Raw genomic sequence first — 25,286 nt, 5'->3', positions numbered from 1 at the left:
GACAGTAAGTGCCTCAATCAAACGGTTGTACCACACCCCCCTCCCCCCAGCGCGCGTGACCCCCGTCGTGCGCATACTCAAAGTTTGTGAGGCATGCGCATCTCGTCAGGAAAGCCGGTTCCATGATTAGTAGTAAATCGTCATTACAATCTCTCGCGCATCTGAGTTTTCGCTCGTGCATGATTACACGTCCATGTTCTTCGAATGGGTGGAGTCAGAGCCGGCTTTGGAGGATTTTCCAACTGCCGGTCGTTTTCCAAATCACATACCCCACCTTTAATAAGTGAGTGGTGGGTTGGAGTGCTACTTGTTTGTGCAAGAGTTGACAAGAGACACATTGCTAAGGTGTTGAGTGGCTCAGTTCTTACCCACCAGGTGAAAAAGTCCAATATTTTCGTAAAGTAGCAGCACACCTCTCCCCAAACAAGCCTCACATTATGAGCTACCATTCATGTTCGTAGCACAAACTCTAAAGTTAAAGACTAAAGTTTAATAGTCAGGGTTAAGGGTTTGTTCAAATCACTAAGCCAACAGTGATGCGTGCCCCAATAACTAATTCAAGCTGAACCAGACAGAGAAGTCCGGACTCCATGCCAGGTTGCCTGGATCTAACGTTGTTCTACGGCCAGCATAGAGGTCTGATTTTACTGACAGAGCGCAGAGGAGAGCAGATCATATGTTAATGTTTTCTGCAGGCTGCTTTTGATAATTAAAATGCAGACGAACTGCCGATTCCAGGCACGGCAGTGCATGTCTACTCTGAAAACTCATGAATATTCATTTGTTTTTGCATCGAGTGAAAATGCAGCCACTTAACAGAGACGCAACAACGAAATACTGTGCATGAGTTCATTAATGAAGTCCTGAAATTGTTATGTGTTGAGGCCAGATTAAAACCAGACTACTTTTGGACCTCCTCATATGCTATTTTTCCGTCTTTGATCCTTGTTTTAGTGCTCCATCCAAGCAAAATGTTGATGTTAACTGGGAACAGGAGTTCTAGCACTAATGTGGCTGTCATCCTAAATTATTTCCCTTTGGAAAAGTTTGGAGTCTCTGGAAGCAAGACAAATTCTCTACTGCTATGTCCTTCAGCCCAACACATTCTCTTGACAATAGGTCTGACCGCCTTATGCATATTAAGTCATTTTTTGGCCTTTTGCCTTCATTTCGATTGGAAAGTGCAAGGGTAGACAGGCATTGGGAAACAAGGTCAGGAAAGGACCTCAAGCCGTGACTAGAACGTTCCCACTTGCCTACAAGGCTATGACTTTGACTGACCACCTTATGCATATTAAAGACATGTTCATTCAAAATCTTCATTCAAACCATATAGACAGTCATTTACATGCATTCTGCCAGCAACCACATCATTTACTACACGGCACAAGCTCTCTCAATTGGCCTCTGATGATTCATCAGCCAATGAGATTGCTTGCTCAACATTTAAATAGTCTGGTTCAGAGTTCGCTGTAAGTTGGTTCTTCTAAAAGTCTCCACCTCACCTGTCTAGATCTGCCCCAGCATCATATCTTACAAGCTCACACCAGTGTCTTTGTCTTTATTGGGAGTATCAAGTAGGGTTGGGAATTCTGGAATCGGATACTTAAGGTCAGGAATTAGATGCAGATACAGTGAATTTCTTTGTGTCCAATTAATATGCCTTCAAACCATTTAAGTGCAAGAAAAGTGTGCTGCACACACATCCAAAACACGCACACACGAAAAGTGATTTCAATGTGATTTTAAACCATTCCTGAGCAAGAAGACACAAGTGTTGTTTTCTGTGCTACATTCAAAGCGCGCGCACAGAAAGCCGCCTCTCATGCTGTATAGTGAATGATACTGAACTGAGTTTTCTTCCGCATCTTTTTGCACTTGAACGGACAAATACACACAAAAATGTCAAAATATCCTCGTAAACACAGTAGGTCATGTTTTAAGTGAACGTAAAGAGTTGACAAAGAAAACACACATGTAAGTAAAGCTCTTAAAGTGACAGCAGTCTAATATCCCTGCTACCTTTTCTATAGTAATGTTAATCAAACAACAAAAGATGCAGAGAAAATTCACTCGCTGTTCTTGACTGAATAACTTTTCTAACTATATTTGTAATGTATCTTTTATTTAAGTATATTTCAAGTACAAAAACGTTCCTTGTGTAAGAGTTTAGCCTGTTGATTTTTGTTCATGGTATTCAGCTACAATGAAATGTTTTGCAATTAGACTTAAGGGCCATTCACGCGATTGAAATGAAGAACGATAACTGTAAAAATAACTATAACGATAAATATATTTGCGTCCACACCAACGAATAATAACGGTCTGTTTAATCTAAGCTCGCGCGCTGCGGTTTCGAAGTTTGTACAACGTCATTGAACATGTTTTTGCTGTTCTTGTTGGATTTACACAGCTTTAACCAGCAGGTGTCCTCACTCCTCAGCATGCAATGTTTTCAGTGAAGCCAGTGTAATTGATCTAATAATCTAACAGTGAATTTAGCTGACAGAGTCAATAAAGTGGAATAAAAACAACAACTAGTCTTTTTCACCGTAACTTCAAAGGAAGCAAGACAATGTTGTTGAAACGAGGTAATACTTCTCAACGTTTATTCAGAGGGTATGAACGATTGTTTTCCATATCCATTTTCTTGAAAAGGGGCTTGACTTGTCAAACAGTGGCGATTAACTTCTCTGCAATGTTGTCCGCCATTTTAAATGTGTGAGCCCTTTAATTAGAATGGATTCTGATTGGCCGTCAGTGTTTTATTGTTTAACAGCTGAAAAAAAACGTTCCGAAAGTGATACCAACGATATAATTTCTCGATATTGATGTTAACTCTGCTATTCTTTAATATTTTAATATTTAATTATTCATTTTTTATTTTTTTTACCTTATTGGAATCAAAATTAGGAATCGATAAGAACCGGAATCGATAAGCAGAATCGGAATCATTAAAATTCAAAAGATACCCAACCGTAGTATCAAGTCCATTATATCTAGTCCGCCAAGACCAAGTACATTGTCAAAACCGTTAACATGCTACAACCAGGGCCGCATTAAGAGCTCACTGGGCCCCGGGGCTATGAGTTACTGCAGGGCCCCCCCACCACCACTTTAGGTCACCAACTACATGAGCTCATTATACGAGTCATTTTATTCATCTATGATATACTTCACAGTTAAGTTATATTACTTTTAATACGATTTTTTATCATATCAAAATTTTATGCCACTAAAATTTCAGAATTCTTGTGACCAATTTCAATATCACAAAAAATAATAGTAGCTTAAGAAAAGAATCTCAAGCTTACTGATGACAAGAGTCACAAATAACAATAGAACAAAGGCACAAAAGAAATCGACCTACTTGAAAAACTTAAAGCACTGAATAATATTATATTGTATAAAGTAATCAAATAAACAATACATAGTTTTCACTATAAATTCAACATTCATTCTTATTAATTTTACAAAAGTGATTCAGTCAAGGGCAGTACATTACTTATTTCTGATGTTTGATTAACATTATTGACACAAATGGCGACAGCAGCTTTATTAGCAGCTTCTGTCACTTTAAGACCTCAGGGTCGGAACTCAAGTGCGCTGTGCAAAACCGTCTCAAGTTCACCATGGTCTCAAAACCAAAATTAATTCTCTCCCGCTGCTTACTGTGCCTGGGCAGTTTAAAATAATTTGTATCCAAACCACAATGCTTAAAAACGCGTATAAATTATAAACTTGTCTCATGATGGCGCAGGAAAATGTAGGCTACATATTTCTACCGGATATATTATCGCCAGCCCTTTAGGCGAAAATATAGTTTGATCAAACACAAAAAGCATCATACATCCATCAAGTTAATAATCAAACTTACCGAAAATTTGTGGGGTCGATGATGACGCATGTGTTTTAAGAATAGTCTAATGAAGTGAAGAGTGGAGGCGATTGATTGGTTGATGCGTATATTCTAATAAGGCGCAGGCAGCCATCTATAGGCCTACGTGCAGCAGCAGGTAGATCGTTCACAAGTTAAATATTAAATAAATGTATTTGTTATATCAAATTAAAACGTGACGTTTCAATTCACCATGCCCTGCTGGGGGTTTGATTGACAGGCGAACTGGCCAATCATAACGCCGAATATGCAATTTTGTCCGACAACAATGCTGTCAGTAGATCAACATCGGTGGACTTGAACTTGAAAACGGTATTGTTTAAATTACTTAAATGAAAATATTTGAAAGTTGAGACTTTGTTTCATATCAACAGTAAGCTGCTCTGAACTCTCTCTCGTAGTCACTCGGTGTAACGTTAGTCTTTGCCCCGCGATGTATTTTTCACTGCGTGAGCTATGGTGAGAACATGATGTGCGTGACTCGTGAGAGACGCCTGGCTTGTCACACAGTAACTAAAAAAGGCGGGTCTTTGCGAACGGTCACTATTTAATGATAATGATTCCATGACAATGCATGGAATATACGGCCAAGCGCCACTAAACAACAGGGCGAATTTGTGGGGGGCGTTGCGTGGTAAGGCTTTGGCAATCAGATGGCTAGTATCTACTCCACAGCAAATCACGGGCCCCCTCCTTGCTCGGGCCCCGGGGCTTTAGCCCCGCCTAGCCCTATTGTTAATGCGGCCGTGGCTACAACTATTCCGAGAGTATTTATCATTCATCATGATTGAAATGTTGCTTACATGGCTACTTCAGAAACATGCTTTTTGCCCACAGAATGTAGTAGCAGTATCAACCAGTCAAAATCTAACCAGTCAAACCTTGAGCCCCTGGTCATGGTTGCCAACTTTAACTAAACAGACTAATAACTACATCATGAACAATTTAGGCCCTGGATCTAATTTCTGGATCTTCTCACCCGTGTCAACATTCAGAAAAAGCTTACTCTGCCATTGACTGAGTGGAATAAAGTCTGACACATCTGAGAAATCAATCTTTAAAAGGTAATGAAAAGATGGGGTGGTCCCAAGCTGAGAACACATTGGTATTGAACATCTTGAACGTGCTTTTGAACAACTGCCATACAAAGCTGACGAAAACAATCTAGCATTACTTAGACTTGGACATTACAGAAGTTAATTTCCAATAGCATACTGATTAAGCTTTGCAAAATCTCCTTGGGATCCATATAGACACAGTGCTTGATGAGTAAATGAGGTCTGTCCTCTCTATTCTCGCAGAATTCATCTCATTTTCAGTAAAACAGGGCAAGCGCTCTTGGCTCAGAGACATAATCTGGCGCTGGCAAAGATCTCACAGCCCAAGCCCAGTTTCCACAAAAACTATCATGAGACAAAACTCATGCTGACTGCAACCACATTCACCAGATGTTAAAACACATAGACGCTCTAAGACCCCTGAAGCAAACTGGCTGATTTAGAAAAACAAGTTTACATTTTTTTTGCATTCAGAATATATGCAATTCAGCAATTATAATGACATTTTTAACAGTTCAGTTCAGTAGGCTGAATATGAGATGCAATGTGTTTCTCACACCCTCAGAATGAACTGATCGGTCACTAAAGCCCTTATTTAAGGTCACTTCCTAATTGCCCTGACTGGGCTAGGCCATTTTCTGGAGGCTGAGGGCAACTAAAACAAAGAACACTGTGTTATCCTCCAGGATATGGAGTATAACGAAGCTCAGTTTGGAAACGCCTTGTCATCGGCCAGAAATTAGTCACATGTTTCCTTCGCCTCTGTGTTGAAAGGCAGCTTGAGTCAGCATACATAATGACAAGCCTCTGAAGTTTGTGATTTTGAATAATGTTCAATGGACAGTCATTAGCCGTTCCAGTTAGATATTTATAATCAGCATTTTTTAACATAACACTGCTTGTAATCCATCCGAAAAATGACATGCAGCAAGTACTGGGCATTTATGACAGATACGTTTAGGTTACAAACTTTGGATGAAATAGTTTGACTCGGTGACTCAAATCAAACAAGCCCACAAGTTAATAGTCCTGTAACTCTGACATGCTTTTTATCAAGAGAATATTGAGAGAGACATGGACTTTACTTTTTGCGAAGACAAAAAACACAAACATGTGCTTTTATGTGGAAGCAATTGGGTCTTAGTGGTTTAAGACCACTAATGTAAGCCGGACTGTAACAGAACACCGTCGTTCGTTAAAAAATAACTAGCAATCACTAAAAATCCTTCTGGCTGCACAACATCAAAATAGTATGGTAACTTTGGAAAAGTGGGATGCAACAATACACTGTATGATTTAAGTTTAAAACCCCAAATTCTGATTGCTAGACCAGGGTTAGACACTAGAAAAGATTTCTCCAAACTAATATCTCTTGAGGTTTTCTTTCCATTCACTATTCATGCAATGCCAAGCATGAGTGAGGACATTTTTACAAGCTCAGCTAATTCATCTGCTGCCCACACACCAAATGTATAAAGCCACAGCGTGGGGGAATCCACACAGTGAGATCTGTCATTAGATGACACAATCTAAAAGGTCACCCAGTTGGTTCCCAAAATTATGAATTGCACTTCAAACTGACAGACAACACTTGAATGTCTTTTAAGTACATCTGGCCTCTGTTAAGAGTGTGATATAGAAACGATTAGGTAGCAGAAAGCAGTGTCTAAAATAAACCATCAAAATGTATAGCTTTAACAGCTTTGCTATAAAGTTCTATATCTGCCGATATTTGGGAACTATCATATCTTGAGATTGTCAGCATTTGACAAAATCTTCTAAAAGTGCCGCTGAGTCCGTGGCCATTTTCAAGAAATGGCTGAAGACGCATTTTTTCGGCAACACTTGATCCATTAATACTAACACTTTATCGTCTATTCTATATCTATTATCTTTAAAATAAAATAAAAATAAAAACTGGGAAGGGTCATAGCACTTGCATATTGTTGTCCTATTGTTAGTTTAACTGCTTCTATTGTTCTCATTTGTATGTCGCTTTGGATAAAAGCGTCTGCTAAATGAATAAATGTAAATGTAAATATAGTAGATTGGCATTCTCATAGTAGCCAAAGCCAACCTGCCTTCAAGGAGTCTGCATGTGTTATTGAAAAAGCAATGTTGGTCAACCATTGGTGCAGACCGCCATCAGGGTCTTCAACCACCCATAACCCATTGGTTTTTAGTTTTGTATCATAGAGTGTACAGCAGACAAATTAATTGCAATGTAGAAAGCACAAGCTTCATTTGTAATACTGAGGTCTCTTACCTTCAAGGGTGGTGCCAGTTCCCATTAGTGGAGCTCCGAGGCCAGAGGTATAGCGGGCACTAACAAACAGCTCATACTCTGTGTCTGGGAGAAGATTCTTCAGCAAAGCAGTTGTTGTGTCTCCTTTAACAAATATTTCTTTCCTTTCCCCACCATCAGGTTTGTAGGCCACATTATATTGAAGCACATTGCCTGGAGCAGCCCGCCATGAAACCTTCATGCTGGACACAGTCTCGTTGAAGACCCTCAAGTCACGCGGAGAGCCCCGAACTGAGAAAGAATAATAATTAATAGATTAAATGTTTGAAATTTCAAGAGAAAAGAATCAGGAGTGAAAGCAACAAATCCTCCAACAGTGCTGACCTTCTTTGGTGGTGCCCTCAGTGTCCAGTGAGGGACCCATTCCACTTGCATACTCAGGATACACTGTTACACGGTAGGTGGTGACGGGGAGCAGTTTTTGAAGCACAGTGGTGACCTGACTCCCATCGGTTTCTGCTTCCAGTTTATCTCCTCCACTCACAGGCTCATAGGACAGTCTGTACCTCAGCACTGATCCTGGAGCAGCTTTCCACGACACTCGGAAGCTTTCCACAGCCTCCTCGCTCACCATGAGGTTACGGACAGGGCCAATCTCTGAATTACGAGAGTAGTGAGTGTTATCAGTCAAATGCAAATGCAATGTCAGAGATAAACAACTTTGACTATGAGCAAATACCTTCTAAAGTCGTCTCCTCGCCTGTCAAAGGAAAGCTGTCTCCTTTATCATACTGGGCAATGACATTAACTTCATAGGTGGTCAAGGGCGTGAGATTGGGCAAAACTGTACTGGCGGTATCATGAGAAACCACCAAAGAGATGTAGTCTCCAGTTATGTCAGCCGCTGGCCTGAATCGCACCATAAAAGACAGGACATCCTCTCCCTCTGAAATCCATGAGGTCCTGAAGCTCCTTGAGGTCACCTCAGAAAAGCTTAGCGACTTTGGTGGAAGCAAACCTGTGTGGTGAAACACATCACTATATGTTAAATGCAACGTTTTTTACAGGGTATATTATCTTGAAAGATTATCCTCTCACTTTCAATGCTTTGAGTTTGGTCTTGCTTGCTGTTTTTCTCTGGGAGGACTTTTAAATGCATTGCAGTTATAAATTCTAAATATACATGAAATAACAAATAATAAAACTAAAAAAAAAAAGTGTGGTGTATGACAACATTAATGATGATGTTGATTATTTATTGTTCATGATGTTTATTATGTCTAAGCAGCCCTGAACAGATGTTTCCAGAGTTTAGTATTTCCATAACTATTTGTGTTATGAAATAATATTGATAACTGTGATTTTGCCAAGTAGGGTGTGTTCCTAGATCCCCATCTTTTGTTGGTCCTGGAACAACATTCCCATCAAACAAACACAGTCTGAACCCTATTCTAAACTAACCATAAAACTACTTAGAGTAAACTGCCTATCGGAGAGAAAAGATTAGGTTGACAAGAATGTTGTTCAAGCCCCTAACCCTAGCCCTAACCTTAACACTTTCCTCATTCCTAAAATGTTATTGGATGATAAGAATGTTATTCCAGGACCATCAAGACAAGTCTTACTTGGGGAAATCATGGTAAGCCACCCATCTGGCTCACACAGATAAGTATGAACATAAATTTCAGAATGAAAACAATAAATAGCTTAACCGAAGGTTGTCACATACTTCTTTTCTTGATGTTATGGAGCTCCTGCTCAATTCTTAGGCAGATGGATGTGGTCAGTTCCTTGGAGATTCGCTCAAAAGCATCAAAGTCTTCTACCTCAAACACATGGTTATCAGCAGGAGCATTGGCAATAGCCTCCAGCTCGGAGCGCACGGCGTCCTTGACTCCCACAGCAAAAATCTCAACGTCTGTATCCTTTAGTTTGTTGGCAGGGTCTTTGAAAGAATCCGAGGACTTGCCGTCCGTGATGAGCACCATGACTCGCGGCACGTTATCACGAGCACCACGGCCTGAAATGAAGATCTTTTCCCTCACGTAGGTCATGGCCTTGCCAGTGTTGGTGGAGCCTCCACGGTAGGGGAAGGTGCGGACCGCCTTGACCACAGCTGCAATGTCATGGTGCTTGTTCAAGGCAAACTCAGTCTGAGGATCCCTACTGTACTGAACCAAGCTGATTTGCACTTTGTTGGGTCCGATGTCAAAAGAATTGACGAGCACTTCGAGGAAGGCTCTGACTTTAGCAAAGTTAGCCAGTCCTATACTGTACGAGCCATCCACCAGGAGGACAATGTCAGCTTGGACATCAACCTCTAGGGAACACTCTGTAGGGCACAAAACACAAAATATTACAAATTTTGGAACGAGCATTTGGAAGGTAAACAGATATCAGCAAGGACCAGTATACAGATAAGGGTGGATCCGTGAGACTATACAACTTTTGCCCAGATTTTTGCCCCAATCTAGCCCCCGTCTAGAGGAGTCAAATTAACTACTTGTTTATGGTGCTTCTTTGTCATTTTTAGAGCTTGACAGCCCTTCATAACTTTGAGACTAAATAAATGGTAAATGATAACAACATTTTCAAATTTTCAATCTGGCAGGAATTATTCTTTTAAACTCAGAATGGATACCCGGGGGGGGGGGACTGTTTGATAAAAGCATCTACTAAATGACAAATTAGGAGTTAGCATCTTACCTGTAGACACTTTCACAGGCTGAGTTTTCTCTGTGACAACTTGTGGCTTACTAGGGGTCAGACCTTTGAGGGCAAACAGACTAATATCATACTCTGTCTCAGGGGACAGGTCTCTGACATTGGCCAAGGTGAATGTGGGCCCTGTATAGATCTCCTGCTTCTTGGCACCAACAATTACAGGGAAGACCTGCAGCTTATAGCCTGTGATGACACCAGGAGATAAATCCCACGTAATTCTCATGGATTTAGAGGAGACATCAGTTACTCTGAGGTTCGAAGCTGGTTCAACAACTGCAAAAACATGGGGAGATGATTTATAGATCTTCCATTAACTGGTCAATTCTCGACGAGTTTATAGCTTGAGCATGAATGCATGTGTTGGGTTGTACCTTCCTCTCCGCTTACAAGGGAATTTAGCTGCTCCTCCACACCAGAACAGACCTCAGTGATGAGCTCCTTCTGCACTTGATTGATCATGTCGAAGTTTGGAACATTGTAGACATGCTTGCTGTGGGGAGTGGAAGCCATCTCCTTCAACTCATCCTCATCTGCCCCTTTGATACCTAAAGACATGAATTGTGGCTTGAAAGAGTGTTCCATATGACAGATGCATATTCAACAGATGTATAGACACATACCCAGGACAAAGATCTCTACTCCAATGTTCCTCAGCCGTTCGGCATACTCCCCAACTGGGTCTTGCGACTTTCCATCCGTGATGATCATGGCCACTTTTGGGAAGCCTTTCCTGGCTCCAGCCGCCTCAATAAAAGTGTTTTTCTCCAGATAGTCCATAGCATCACCTGGTTGAGCGTGTAAGACATCAAGATACAAATTTATACATGTTGGATAATGACTACAAACAGCTAGTGCTACAATACTTCTAATCGGGTTGGTAAAAAAAAGTCTTTATGTTTGAAATTCAGACCATAAATGACATTGTGAGCATAATTTTGCCAAATAGGACCTAGGACGTGTACCTACATTACCTACATGTGTTATCACAATTACTGTATATAGACCTAAATTGTTTGTTTCATGATGTTGGTAATCAGGGCTTGGCATTAACTTTTTTGCTCATTAGCCACTGTAGCTAGTGGTTTAAAGTGCGATGTAGATATTTTTAATATTGTCTCATAATTTGGCAGCAGGTATATTAGGCTGCTGTCACTTTAAGACCTGATCCATCATACTGTTACACGTGTTTTCTTTCTCAACTGTTTACATTTACTTAAAACATAACTGACTGTGACATTAATTGACATTATTTTGTGTGTATTTGACTGTTTAAGCGCAATACGACCTCAATTTAGTACCGAAAGGCGGCTTTATGTGCTTGTACTTTGGATGTGAGCACAAAATCTGCAGAAATTTGTCAAATTATGCACAATAACCGCAATCCCACGCCGAAATCCAAGTTACATGCCACTGCTGAAATCCACCCGCATTTGGCGGGTTGGCGGGTGTAAATGTCAAGCCCTGTTGGTAATATATACTGTGAGCACTTTGGTCAACTTTCATTTTAAATATGCTATAAAATTAAAGTTAAAGTTGATGAGAATGTTATTCACACTCTAAACATACCCCAAATCTGATTAGTTGAATAACGTTGACTATGTTTGTTCCAGGACCAACAAGGATGTTCATCCAGAAACAAGTCCTAATCGGCAAAATCATGGTATGGTAAATCTTTTACACACCTGTCATGGTATTACCACCCTTGTAGGGCAGATTTTTAATGGCTCGTAGGACATCAGGCCGTCTGTAATGCGTGTTCATGTTGAACTCTGTCCTGGTATCTGAGCTGTACTGTACCACAGCCACTCGGGTCTTATCCTCTCCAATGTCGAAGGCTCCCGCCATGGCCCCAATGAAACTCCGGATAAATTTAAAGTTTTCTCTTCCCACACTCCAAGAGCCATCCACCAGGAAAACCAGATCTGTGATAGCACTTACTGAACACTCTGCATGACGAGGGAACGAAGGGAAAGCCATGAGAGAAAGCCAAATAATAATATGAGAACAAACTATCAGCTACAATCTTCATCATTTCGCTTATTAGTTTTGACACATTAATGAGCAATAAATGTTGTTGTTGTTTAAAAAAGCTGTCTGTTTTACGCATGTTTATTTTGCAGCTACACTTACACTTATTAATGACTCTGGGAGTGACCTCCAGCATTTCCACAGTAAAAAAAAATTGCTTTTGCAATGCAATGAATACTTTCAATAAAATTATTTCTGTTTATTTAGACATTTCTAACTTTAATGTGAAATGTACATCTTGAGAACTGGTTCTCTGGCATTTCAGTGGGATTTTTTTGGCTCCTGTACTCATGATTTGGCCTCACAAGAAAAGGAGTGGAATTGGGTCAGGACCGTAATCCTTTCCCCTAGTTTAAAACATGATGTCTGAGTGTGTGAGAGTAAATGAATGAGGCTAGAAGGAACCTCAACCCTCCTCTGTGTTATAACAGCCACTTCTAACAGCACAAAGCAAAACGTTTCATAAGCTCTGATTCTATTTAAATGCTTTTAATTAAAGGCAATTTTTACATTGCCAACCACAGCCTTGAGCAATCTTTCTTTGCGAGCTGTAACAAGTTCACAAAGGGTCAGAAGAAAAAAAGTCTAAAGGAAAAATGTGATCTAATACATTGCATATGGAGTTCCATTTCATAGGTGACAAGGAGTGATGAAGAAATGGTTTGATTGAATATACTCACTGACAGCCTCTGACTGTGGCTTCCTTGTTCCACTTGTGTTGCTGGATTGAACTGTAATAGGAGAAGAAGTTAGGTCTGTGTCTTGAAAGCTTGTGATTCATTTTGGCAAATGGATTTATCACAACTAATTATCAACAATACTTTGTTCTGTAATTTAGCTCAGTAGATCTCTTTCTTCCTGAAGAAAATGATTTGCCCATGCAAAACCTCCAAACCATCACAATGCTAGTGTTTTGTGGGTGGTTGAATGGGTATTGCTATACATTTACTACAGTATTCTGAATGTTTTAAGTGTATTGCTATGCGATTCCTAGAGTATTGTGGGTAGTTGCATTATGGCTCCACTCCTAAATCTCAAAATTATATTTTGGTCTCTAAATGATTCAGGTATCTCCTTCAATGACAGTTTATGAGATATTCTTCGCTTGTAGCAATATCAAAACTGTCCTCAACAAAGGTCAATGACTTGATGCTCATTTGTTGTCTGGGTCTTCAGTAATAATTAATTCAAAATACATTTTGTGGCCATGATAGGTATATATATGATACATATGTGATATGATATATAATTATGTCACGTGAAGGGCTCTATGGAACATTGTTTCCACCACTGGATAAAAAATAGAAAAGGTAATTGCGACATTTTATCTCACAATTCTGAATTTTTTTCTTAGAATTGTACGATATAAGTCAAATTTCAAGTTATAAATTCAGAATTGTGAGAATTAAACTCACAATTCTGGAGAAAAAAATAATAATATTTTTTTCCTCAGAATTGGACTTTTTAACTCGCAAGTTTACTGCATCTCACAATGCTGAAAAAATAAGTTAGAATTGCAAGATATAAACTCACAATTGTGATAAAAAAAGTCAAATTACGAGAAAAAAGTCAGAATTAAAAAAGTCAGAATTGTGAGATAAAAAGTCGAAATTATCTTTTAAATTGCTTTATTCTGTGGCAGAAACAAACTTCCATATGACTCCATACTTAATTGATTACACTTGAAAAAAAAATTTACTTTGAAAAATACATTTCTCTCGTGACAATACTCTCACGTGTATTCAAGATGTAAGGAAAACATGTTATTAATTTTTACTTGATGGAAACACGTCACATGGCCTTTCTTAAGTAAATAAATTGAAACTTTTCTTGAAAATGATTAAAACCATTTCAAATATACCCTAAGCTACATCTTTAAAAGTTCTTTATCATAGACACTATGTTATTAACCTACAATGTCCGTAAAGGTGAGGGTTACGAGTTTCATGCCAAAGTTCAATACATGAACGAATCTCTTACCATGAATATGTGAAATATTAATAGTTGCTTACCTTAACAAACACAACTAATAAGAGAAAGGGTGTTGGGTGTGCACTTACTTGTTAACTGTCCAAGAATAGGGATGCTTTCTTCCGCACCATCAAATGAATTGATTGACACCGAATAGTCTACATCTGGAGTTAGATCCGTGATTGATGTGTTTGTGGCCGAGGCAGGAAGAGTCAAATCTTTAGAATCATCTGGAACAGGTAATGAGATATCAAGTCAGAAGATAAGTCAGTCAAAGCTGGTCAAAAGACTGTAACATGTGACGCTGCTGACATCACGCACCTGTATCTGATATGACTTGTATTCTGTAGCCCTGTATCTGAGACGCAGGCCTCCTCCATGACATTTGCACTGTGTTTTCATTTAGGATTTTAAATTTCAAGTCGGAAGGAGGCTCCACTGCAAACAAGAGGATAAAAGAGTCAAGATCACGAGAAACTGCGATATCTGAATTTTGAAGATGATTTTTTTTAACAACCCCAACGACAAACACTTCAGGACTGAAGTTGACTTGTTTATTGTTGGGCAAGACAAACACAACCAAGAGTAAAGAGATGACAAAACACAACATAAGAGGGTGACGGAAGCCATTTCGGATCAAATGGCCTTTTCTTGAGTTGCATAACCTGGAATCTCACGGTCTGCAGCTCAAGCAGAGAAGAACTAAACACATTTCAAGACCTATTACAAAACAAAACGTCATCCACGCCAATCCATGTGCAGACAACCATCCAATACATGCTGAATGCAGTCAATACAAGGCATGCCCGTTCAACAGAACTCTGGTGACAAAAATAAATCATATCCATTCCCAAGATATTGATTATACAATGGAATCGAGTTTTCGAGATGTCAAAGAAGTCCAGATGGCTCTGTCAAAAGTAAGACACAAAAATATACATATATACGCTTTGTATATATACATATATTCCAACAAGGCTAACGAGTTTTACTAAAGCCACACATCCATTGCAAATCTCATAAAAAGAATACACAACTTGTCGTGACAGACTTGTGTGTAGTTCCTTTTCATACAGAAGGTGTACGTGACAAGACAACACTCCTAATTGAGAGGTTTGAAGGAAAACGTACAATCACGCATATATGAGGAGGAAATATATCCACATTCGTCTGATTGTCGAAGTGTCATGCACATGTACATGAGAAAGTTGCTTATTACACTGTTTCCATGTACACAAAGGACAACACATAGAGAGGCTACAAATGTATTTCAAAATGATATTCTGTCATAGACATTATTGACATGCGATCTACATCAAACCGTGGTGGATCTCATCTCTGCGATGATGAGATGTCCACTTACAGTACGCACTCAACATCCATGTTACAACCGCATGCATGAATGCTGATGTAAATCTCTGCTGTCGGGATAATGCCTTGAATGCAAAGAATGCAGAGGAAAAACAGCGGATCTCATCCAAAATGTAACCAATAGAGGATATTAAACATGCTTCATTTCACGGAAAGGAGTTAGTATATTTTACCGGCAGAGTGCAATATTACAATAGTGTTCAGCACACTTAAAAATAAAGGTTGATTGAAACTTTTTTGGGAGAAAGTTCTTATTGATTAGTTTCTTCGGATCAATGTTTTGTTTTTAGAGCACCAGAACATGCTTTTTAAGACAAATGTGTTTTCTGACTTAGTGTTTTGTCTTGCTTTTCTGTATAAATATCTAAACATTCTTAAATCAACATGAATTTTCTTGAGAAGCAAAATGACAAGATATTATGTCTTGTTTTCTGAAATTTTTTATCAAAGTTAAGTGAGTTTATGCTTAAAACAAGAAAACATTTCCTGAAAAACATGATTATTTTTTTCACACCGTTGGCATTTTTTCTTGTTTTAAGCATAAGTAAGAAATTATTGACAACATGCCATTGAATTATTAGAAAAATAATGCACGACTCGGGTGCCGGGAGTCAATTATTCCACTTGTACTATGGTTCCCAGACCTCAAAACATTGTTCAGATGATGTATTTCAAGACGTTTGTCAGGTTTTTATCCTTAAAACACTCTTGTGTGTAGGACTAATTTCTTACGCGTCTCATCCCACGCCTCCATTGTTACTTCCAAAACTTAATTTTAGAGCTTGTGATGGAGACATCAGCCACTGATAGCAGAATAATGCCGTTATTAATGCAGTTATTGAGTTACAGAGAGTGTGTGTGAATTACCTGAGTCTGTGCATCTCTCAACAGTGTTCGGCAGAAGCGTCTCTACTAATAGCGAAACTGTAAGTTTATCTGCTCCAAGAACAGCGCCGTTATTACCTCGCTAATGAGAAATTCATGTAGCTTTTGAGTTGTTAAACTATTTTACTTACAAATTTGTCAGAGCAGCACTGACAACACTTTTCTGTGCGAGTGTGTGTCCGTACCCTATGTGTGTGTGTGTGTGTTTGAGTGGGGGAGAGAGCTGGAGAAAAAGAGAGTATGAGCTTTCTGTACATAATAAAATGTAATTTTGTGGCAAAAAACATGGAAATGATTTGTCGTTTTTATTCTATTGTTTACTATATTTATTTTCTTGATCAGCGTCGTTGTGGGTTTTGGTTCCTTTGCTGCTGTACTCTGAAATTTCTGAAATCATTTGGCAAAGTGATGTGGAACTGTAGTGCGGTGCGGTCAAGACCTGTGTGCGTTTTCTAAGTACACCTTAGAACGTTCGTAAACCAATCAGATTCAAGCATTCAACAGCCCCGTAGTATAAAAACTCACTTAATTTTAATACATTTTTCAGAAAGCTAGACTTAATATAGCCTATTTAGTCATTTTGCTTCTCAAGTCAATTTTAATCTTGATTTAAGAATGTTTAGATATTTGTAGAGAAAAAAACAAGACAATTTTTTTTTTTCGTGTAGAGAATTACATTTGTTTCTAATTGGAACCTTTATTTTTAAGATTATCAAACTAGTGCATTTATTACCACTCTTCATCAACAAGGTGATGAAGATCCACAGAGTCTGCTATAGATTTATTATCATCTATAAGACCAGATCGTTCCTGTAGAAACCTAGATCATCTTTTTCCCATGCACTTCTGTTCTTAATTCTACCTATCGGCCAGCTGGATAATGATGAGGACGTGGCAAAATGTCACATGCACGAAGAAAAAGAAGGGTGGAAAGACACGTGTGCGTGGATGGAGGCCAGAGCAAGCAGAATATCATTTTAAAATAAACAATGGAGGAAACACACCAGGAAAACGACAAAGAACACGACCTGCTGGAGAAAGAAGGCTCACCAACCTGACGCATCAAACTCAAACGGTCTGTGTCCGAACAGGCCTCTGCCCTTCTCCGAACCCACGAGTCTTCACTGATTGGTCAAGCCGAGGCATCTTACGGGACGTGCCGCGCAAACCGTGCCTCAAACACCACCTACCATGTGCTTCAGACGCCAGCTTAAACACCAGCTCAGTGGACTGGGAAATAATGCAGTCGGACAGCTTTGTTGAGACCGTTGACAGTTTAATAACGAAAGGGACACAAACGTCTGCTCGTGTTGAGTTTCGGGAAACTTCAGGTTGAGGAGGCCCGTCGGGAGAGTGTTTCTCTCATGAGAGAAAGTCTGCCCCGCGTCAGTAACCTCCAGCCAGTCAGGCATTTCTCTCGGGCTTGTGCCGTTGCCAGGTTGGAGTCTCCCGGAGAAGCCGAACAGATGCCAAAGTAATTCCGCAACATGTGCTGACATTAAACATTACTGCGTATTAACTTTCCGTATGGATTGCAACTCAGCGTTTTCGTGAGCGGCTGCAGGAAACCTAAAAAAGGCTCTTTGTCTTTGTGCTGTCTGAGGACTAGTTCAGCCCTCTCATGTTACATCTTTCCATTCTGTTACAGCAACGAAAAAAAAAAGAAGAAGTTTCCATTTGATTTTCCAGCTGAATCAGACTCCATCCTCAGGTTATCCCGAGACAGCCGTCGCTGGGCTGAACTGATGCTGTGTGGTGACTTTAATTACATATCCCACTTAAACTGAAACAACTTCAAATCATGTGGGAGAAAACACATCCATTTTACTACTGTGGCTGATTTAGTAAAGCATAACTAAAGTAATATGTATGTTTATATTTGAAGTACATCGATCGTACATGTATTTCCAGCTCAGTGATGCCAGTCCTGCACAGTTGGGCTGTTTTGAAAATGCCAAAGTCAGAAAATATCAGAGAGGATTTGAATTTAACATTAGAGGAATTGTATAAAGAATTGGGCGAGCGAAAGGACAAAATGAGTTTAGCTTCTAGACAGAAATTGATGGATTGCTATGTCACCGTATCACATGTTGTGACACTGTTATTCAGATTTATGTCTCACATTTGAAATAATCTATCATGCAAAGCGCTTAAAAATGATAAAGTAAAAAATAAAAATGTAATATATATAGGTATAAAATACAGGTTAAATAATTGCCCTGGTACATATAAAGTAGTCTAGCTATACATTTTAAAAGAAAAGAAAGCATAAAATAAATATTATTAAAATGTTTATTTTAAGGCCCTTTATGGGAACCCCGCCGCTGTCAACTGTGATTGGACGCTGGAGGGAAAAAAGGGCTCGTTTTCATTCCTTCCGAGTCGCTTTTCTGGCTGGATTTTCTCTGGATCTGGCAACCCTGATCCTTCTACACAGTGTGCAGTGAAAAAGTTCAAAACCAAGAGATTTTTTGGCATATCTTTTAACTTATGATTACTGCACATTTGAGGTTGACTTAAGATAATTGAGTCCGAGTAAGAAAACAAAACCGGTCTATTAGACTGAATTCTGCCATAAGAAATCTTTTGAGCTTTTAAAAATAGCCTATAGTAGCCTAACTTATACTGCCTAAAAATATAGTAGCCTAAAAATCAATAAAATGTCTGCAGTTTAACCTTTTTCTGCTGTTTAATAATGATGCTTTGGTAGTAATGTTTTCATTGCAGCTCTTCATGTAATTATTGTGATAATTCATTGGACAATAACTGACTCATAGAGGAGGTGAAGACCAGACCGTAGAGGAACGCCTCGCAACAAATGGCAGATTACAGGACTATTTTTCATCCTAAACGTTTTACATATAAATAAAGGTGTGTGTGTGTGTGTGTGTGTGTGTGTGTGTGTGTGTGTGTGTGTGTGTGTGTGTGTGTGTGTGTGTGTGTGTGTGTGTGTGTGTGTGTGTGTGTGTGTGTGTGTGTGTGTGTGTGTGTCTTTAGGAGCACTGAAATCACACTTAACATGAAGAGTAACATTTTAAACAGATTTAGCTTTTAAACTATATCTATCTTTCTATAAATCTATGACTATAGGCTATACTATTGTATTGTACATAACTATGTAGAAGTCAATTCTATAACTTAAGTAGCCTATGGTCTAAGTATTAATACAGCTTAATATAAGATATTCAAAAAGTAAATGGTGTTTATACTTGTGTCCACACACATATTTCACTGTAAAAAGAGAGAGAGAGAGAGAGATAGAGCGCATGGACCATACCTTGAGCCTCTACTGAGTTCAGTAATAGAGTAAAGAGAGCAGCGGCAGCCAGAGACAGCCTGATCTTCATGTTTATACACACACAGTCAGCAGCTCATTCATTAATCTACAAAGAGAAGAAGAAAGAAAAGAAATCAACCTTATTTCTGTATTGCACAGTACATTATTTTAATTCATTCTCAGTGTGCTTAGTATTTTTATTCTGCACTAAACACTCATTTAAACAATGAACATGTAAATGACATTTAGACAGAATTACAGTGCAGAATTACTTCTCAATGATCCTGAGATTTGCATTGCGGATCATGAGCGCCACCACGTGGAGATTTACACAAGTGCATTTACATTAACAGCCTATACATGCCCAACGTAAATTAATAATCTCAGAATGATTTCTGCTAAACAATTATACATAAAAAAAAACAGTTTTCCTTTAGTAGCCTATTTGCTCACATTCCACAAAGAAGACGCAGCAGTGCTAAAGAAACATGCAATACTTTTATGAATTGTGAATAAATCCACTAAACGTGTCACATCCAAAACAAATCACAATTCACTAGGAATTTTCAGACATTAAATATTTGAATATTTACATTAAATACGAGTAATATTTGTTTCACGTTTATTTCATTCACTGAAGACGTAGGCTAAATTACAAATCCCATGCGAATGTAAAGAGATGACTGATTGAAGTAAGGAAATAGACCTGATAAAGACCTGTGAAGTCCGTCAGTGTCAGGGGTAGGAAAGTGAAGTCCAGAATGAGATCCTCTCCTCTCGCTCCTCCAGCTCTGAGGGAAACCTCTGTGAGAATGGGAGGTGTCTCAGCACAACCTGACACTAAATAGGGGGCTGTTCCCAAACTTTACTCCCTGACGAAAGTCCTCAAGAATGGAGCCCCCACTTCTAAATCTGAGATACGGGAACGACGGAAGAATGGGGTGGGATTTCAGTTTTAATAGGCTATTAGCGTAAATGAGTTAAAAATTAGAAGAAAAAAATGTAATTGCGAATTTTTATCAAGCTTCCTTAATAATGTCTCAGATTCTGCTCAGAAAAGTTGGCCACTCGAGGAAAAAAATATCAGAATGAAATAGACTATACTTATTTGTGAAATGAAATCGTCTTATTGACATAAGCCTACCTAATTTAATAATTAAGCACAATCTTTCAGTACCTCAGTAGCCAACTGTTGTCATTTGGTAGTTTTGGCAGTTTTATTGAGTGTCGTCGTCGCACATCTGCACTACAAGCACGCGAACGCTTTGTTAATAACGAAGCTGACTTCAAACGAAGTATGCGAATATATCAGTGAACGTTTTCACGGTGTTCGGGTTAGTTGTCGCGTTGATTGCTGTGCTGAGAGACCCAGTAGTAGATATCTCAGATGAGTCAGATTGACTGTCAGGCTGCTTGATAAATCACATACTACAGCTGTGTACTCAAACACATTCTTCGCTGCGGATGGTAATGCAGTATTTTAAGTGTGACGTAAACTGCCGGTAGAGGGAGATATTATCAAGTCATACAAATTAAAATTGAGTTTGTTTGTTTGTTTGTTTTACCACATATCCATTTTCTCATAAATACTAAGTATAACTACCAACTTGTGAAGTTATTACTTTTATGTTTATGGGTCATTCCTAGTTTGGTGGATTTTATGTCTCCATTAAACTACTTACGTGAAATGTTAATCAAGTTTTATGCCACATGGTTTTTCAACCACATAAACAAATTGACACAAATTCATAATGATTATTTCATAATAATAATAATTATAATAAACTTTTTGAACCACTTGACAGGCAAATTCCCATATGTCCCCAATCAAACTATACACTTTGAAATAAAGGTTACATATATTTCTAAATAAGCCATCTTGAGTATTAGTATTCTCTTTGACATAAGACACAATTTGTTTTAATACCTATTTTTATTGCGCAGAACAATTATATCCCCCGAATTCCAGTGACATTGGAGCATTTGGCTTTTAAAATCTAAAAGAAATAGTTCACCAAAAAATTAAAATTCAGTCATTATTTACTCACCCTCATGTCATTACAAACCCGTAAGACTTTCGTTCATCTTCGGAACACAAATGAAGATCTTTTTGATGAAATCTGAGAGCTTTCTGTCCCTCCATTGACAGCTACGCAACTACCACTTTGCGGTTTAGTCCAAATTTTCTGAAGAGAGATGATCGTTTTATATGATAAGCAGGTTTAAATTAGCCTGTTATTCACATATGAACTTTTATCAACTCACACTTCAGTTGTGGTAAACGGAACCTCAAGCATGTTCGCTTGATGTGTGAGAACCAATGAGGTTCATTCTCGTGTTACACAGCACGTTTGAGCTTCAGCAAGAACCAATGAGGTTCATTCTCGTGTTACGTAGCACGTTTGAGCTTCAGCAAGAACCAATAAGGTTCATTCTCGTGTTATGCAGCACGTTTGAGCTTCAGCAAGAACCAATGAGGTTCATTCTCGTGTTACGCAGCACGTTTGAGCTTCAGCAAGAACCAATGAGGTTCATTCTCGTGTTACGCAGCACGTTTGAGCTTCAGCAAGAACCAATGAGGTTCATTCTCGTGTTACGCAGCACGTTTGAGCTTCAAGAACCAATGAGGTTCATTCTCGTGTTACGCAGCAGGTTTCAAGAACCAATGAGGTTCATTCTCGTGTTACGCAGCACGTTTGAGCTTCAGCAAGAACCAATGAGGTTCATTCTCGTGTTACGCAGCACGTTTGAGCTTCAGCAAGAACCAATGAGGTTCATTCTCGTGTTACGCAGCACGTTTGAGCTTCAAGAACCAATGAGGTTCATTCTCGTGTTACGCAGCAGGTTTCAAGAACGAATGAGGTTCATTCTCGTGTTACGCAGCACGTTTGAGCTTCAAGAACCAATGAGGTTCATTCTCGTGTTACACAGCACGTTTGAGCTTCAGCAAGAACCAATGAGGTTCATTCTTGTGTTACACAGCACGTTTGAGCTTCAGCAAGAACCAATGAGGTTCATTCTTGTGTTACACAGCACGTTTGAGCTTCAAGAACCAATGAGGTTCATTCTCGTGTTACGCAGCACGTTTGAGCTTCAAGAACCAATGAGGTTCATTCTCGTGTTACACAGCACGTTTGAGCTTCTGCAAGAACCAATGAGGTTCATTCTCGTGTTACACAGCACGTTTGAGCTTCAGCAAGAACCAATGAGGTTCATTCTTGTGTTACACAGCACGTTTGAGCTTCAAGAACCAATGAGGTTCATTCTCGTGTTACGCAGCACGTTTGAGCTTCAAGAACCAATGAGGTTCATTCTCGTGTTACGCAGCACGTTTGAGCTTCTGCAAGAACCAATGAGGTTCATTCTCGTGTTACACAGCACGTTTGAGCTTCAGCAAGAACCAATGAGGTTCATTCTCGTGTTACACAGCACGTTTGAGCTTCAAGAACCAATGAGGTTCATTCTCGTGTTACGCAGCACGTTTGAGCTTCTGCAAGAACCAATGAGGTTCATTCTCGTGTTACGCAGCACGTTTGAGCTTCAGCAAGAACCAATGAGCTTCATTCTCATGTTACGCAGCACGTTTGAGCTTCAGCAAGAACCAATGAGGTTCATTCTCGTGTTACGCAGCACATTTGAGCTTCAAGAACCAATGAGGTTCATTCTCGTGTTACGCAGCACGTTTGAGCTTCAGCAAGAACCAATGAGGTTCATTCTCGTGTTACGCAGCACGTTTGAGCTTCAGCAAGAACCAATGAGGTTCATTCTCGTGTTACGCAGCACGTTTGAGCTTCAAGAACCAATGAGGTTCATTCTCGTGTTACGCAGCACGTTTGAGCTTCTGCAAAAACCAATGAGGTTCATTCTCGTGTTACGCAGCACGTTTGAGCTTCATCAAGAACCAATGAGGTTCATTCTCGTGTTACACAGCACGTTTGAGCTTCAAGAACCAATGAGGTTAATTTTCGTGTTACGCAGCACGTTTGAGCTTCAAGAACCAATGAGGTTCATTCTCGTGTTACGCAGCACGTTTGAGCTTCTGCAAGAGCCAATGAGGTTCATTCTCGTGTTACGCAGCACGTTTGAGCTTCAGCAAAAACCAATGAGGTTCATTCTCGTGTTACACAGCACGTTTGAGCTTCAAGAACCAATGAGGTTAATTTTCGTGTTACGCAGCACGTTTGAGCTTCAAGAACCAATGAGGTTCATTCTCGTGTTACGCAGCACGTTTGAGCTTCAAGAACCAATGAGGTTCATTCTCGTGTTACGCAGCACGTTTGAGCTTCTGCAAGAACCAATGAGGTTCATTCTCGTGTTACGCAGTACGTTTGAGCTTCAGCAAGAACCAATGAGGTTCATTCTCGTGTTACGCAGCACGTTTGAGCTTCTGCAAGAGCCAATGAGGTTCATTCTCGTGTTACGCAGCACGTTTGAGCTTCTGCAAGAACCAATGAGGTTCATTCTCGTGTTACACAGCACGTTTGAGCTTCAAGAACCAATGAGGTTCATTCTTGTGTTACGCAGCACGTTTGAGCTTCAAGAACCAATGAGGTTCATTCTCGTGTTACGCAGCACGTTTGAGCTTCTGCAAGAGCCAATGAGGTTCATTCTCGTGTTACGCAGCACGTTTGAGCTTCAGCAAAAACCAATGAGGTTCATTCTCGTGTTACGCAGCACGTTTGAGCTTCAAGAACCAATGAGGTTAATTTTCGTGTTACGCAGCACGTTTGAGCTTCAAGAACCAATGAGGTTCATTCTCGTGTTACGCAGCACGTTTGAGCTTCAAGAACCAATAAGGTTCATTCTCGTGTTACGCAGCACGTTTGAGCTTCAAGAACCAATGAGGTTCATTCTCGTGTTACGCAGTACGTTTGAGCTTCAGCAAGAACCAATGAGGTTCATTCTCGTGTTACGCAGCACGTTTGAGCTTCTGCAAGAGCCAATGAGGTTCATTCTCGTGTTACGCAGCACGTTTGAGCTTCTGCAAGAGCCAATGAGGTTCATTCTCGTGTTACGCAGCACGTTTGAGCTTCTGCAAGAACCAATGAGGTTCATTCTCGTGTTACGCAGCACGTTTGAGCTTCTGCAAGAACCAATGAGGTTCATTCTCGTGTTACGCAGCACGTTTGAGCTTCTGCAAGAGCCAATGAGGTTCATTCTCGTGTTACGCAGCACGTTTGAGCTTCAAGAACCAATGAGGTTCATTCTCGTGTTACGCAGCACATTTGAGCTTCATCAAGAACCAATGAGGTTCATTCTCGTGTTATGCAGCACGTTTGAGCTTCAGCAAGAACCAATAAGGTTCATTCTCGTGTTATGCAGCACGTTTGAGCTTCAGCAAGAACCAATGAGGTTCATTCTCGTGTTACACAGCACGTTTGAGCTTCAGCAAGAACCAATAAGGTTCATTCTCGTGTTACACAGCACGTTTGAGCTTCAGCAAGAACCAATGAGGTTCATTCTCGTGTTACGTAGCACGTTTGAGCTTCAGCAAGAACCAATAAGGTTCATTCTCGTGTTATGCAGCACGTTTGAGCTTCAGCAAGAACCAATAAGGTTCATTCTCGCTTTACACAGCACGTATGAGCTTCAGCAAGAACCAATAAGGTTCATTCTCGTGTTATGCAGCACGTTTGAGCTTCAGCAAGAACCAATGAGGTTCATTCTCGTGTTACGCAGCACGTTTGAGCTTCAGCAAGAACCAATGAGGTTCATTCTCGTGTTACGCAGCACGTTTGAGCTTCAGCAAGAACCAATGAGGTTCATTCTCGTGTTACGCAGCACGTTTGAGCTTCAAGAACCAATGAGGTTCATTCTCGTGTTACGCAG

At 39.7% G+C, this 25,286-nt stretch overlaps 1 protein-coding gene across 5 annotated transcripts in view; it reads right to left on the bottom strand.

Annotated features, from left to right (window-relative positions):
* col12a1a (collagen, type XII, alpha 1a) overlaps nucleotides 1-20,329 on the bottom strand; it is a 101,713-nt gene extending 81,384 nt beyond the window's left edge. For 2 of the 5 annotated variants that reach the window (XM_056255874.1, XM_056255876.1), the window contains exons 1-13: nucleotides 20,175-20,329; nucleotides 19,458-19,563; nucleotides 14,246-14,362; nucleotides 14,014-14,154; nucleotides 12,634-12,684; nucleotides 11,608-11,871; nucleotides 10,546-10,710; nucleotides 10,297-10,470; nucleotides 9,908-10,198; nucleotides 8,931-9,533; nucleotides 7,941-8,219; nucleotides 7,586-7,858; nucleotides 7,223-7,492 (exon numbers count right to left, since the gene is read on the bottom strand). In XM_056255874.1, coding sequence (XP_056111849.1) covers nucleotides 7,223-7,492; nucleotides 7,586-7,858; nucleotides 7,941-8,219; nucleotides 8,931-9,533; nucleotides 9,908-10,198; nucleotides 10,297-10,470; nucleotides 10,546-10,710; nucleotides 11,608-11,871; nucleotides 12,634-12,684; nucleotides 14,014-14,154; nucleotides 14,246-14,362; nucleotides 19,458-19,527 — 2,698 coding nt within the window. In that variant the 5' untranslated portion in view covers nucleotides 19,528-19,563; nucleotides 20,175-20,329. Of the gene's footprint in view, nucleotides 1-7,222; nucleotides 7,493-7,585; nucleotides 7,859-7,940; nucleotides 8,220-8,930; nucleotides 9,534-9,907; nucleotides 10,199-10,296; nucleotides 10,471-10,545; nucleotides 10,711-11,607; nucleotides 11,872-12,633; nucleotides 12,685-14,013; nucleotides 14,155-14,245; nucleotides 14,363-19,457; nucleotides 19,564-20,163 lie in introns of all 5 variants that reach the window. The other 3 variants (XM_056255875.1, XM_056255877.1, XM_056255878.1) reach the window with 3 other exon arrangements.
* Between the last annotated feature and the right edge of the window lie 4,957 nt (nucleotides 20,330-25,286).

Source organism: Rhinichthys klamathensis, unplaced genomic scaffold, assembly GCF_029890125.1.
Source record: "Rhinichthys klamathensis goyatoka isolate OS25496 unplaced genomic scaffold, OSU_Roscu_1.1 h1tg000123l_1, whole genome shotgun sequence".
Lineage (NCBI taxonomy): Eukaryota > Metazoa > Chordata > Actinopteri > Cypriniformes > Leuciscidae > Rhinichthys > Rhinichthys klamathensis.
The sequence above is the reverse complement of the archived record's forward strand: the minus strand, read 5'-3'. Positions and strand labels throughout refer to the sequence as shown.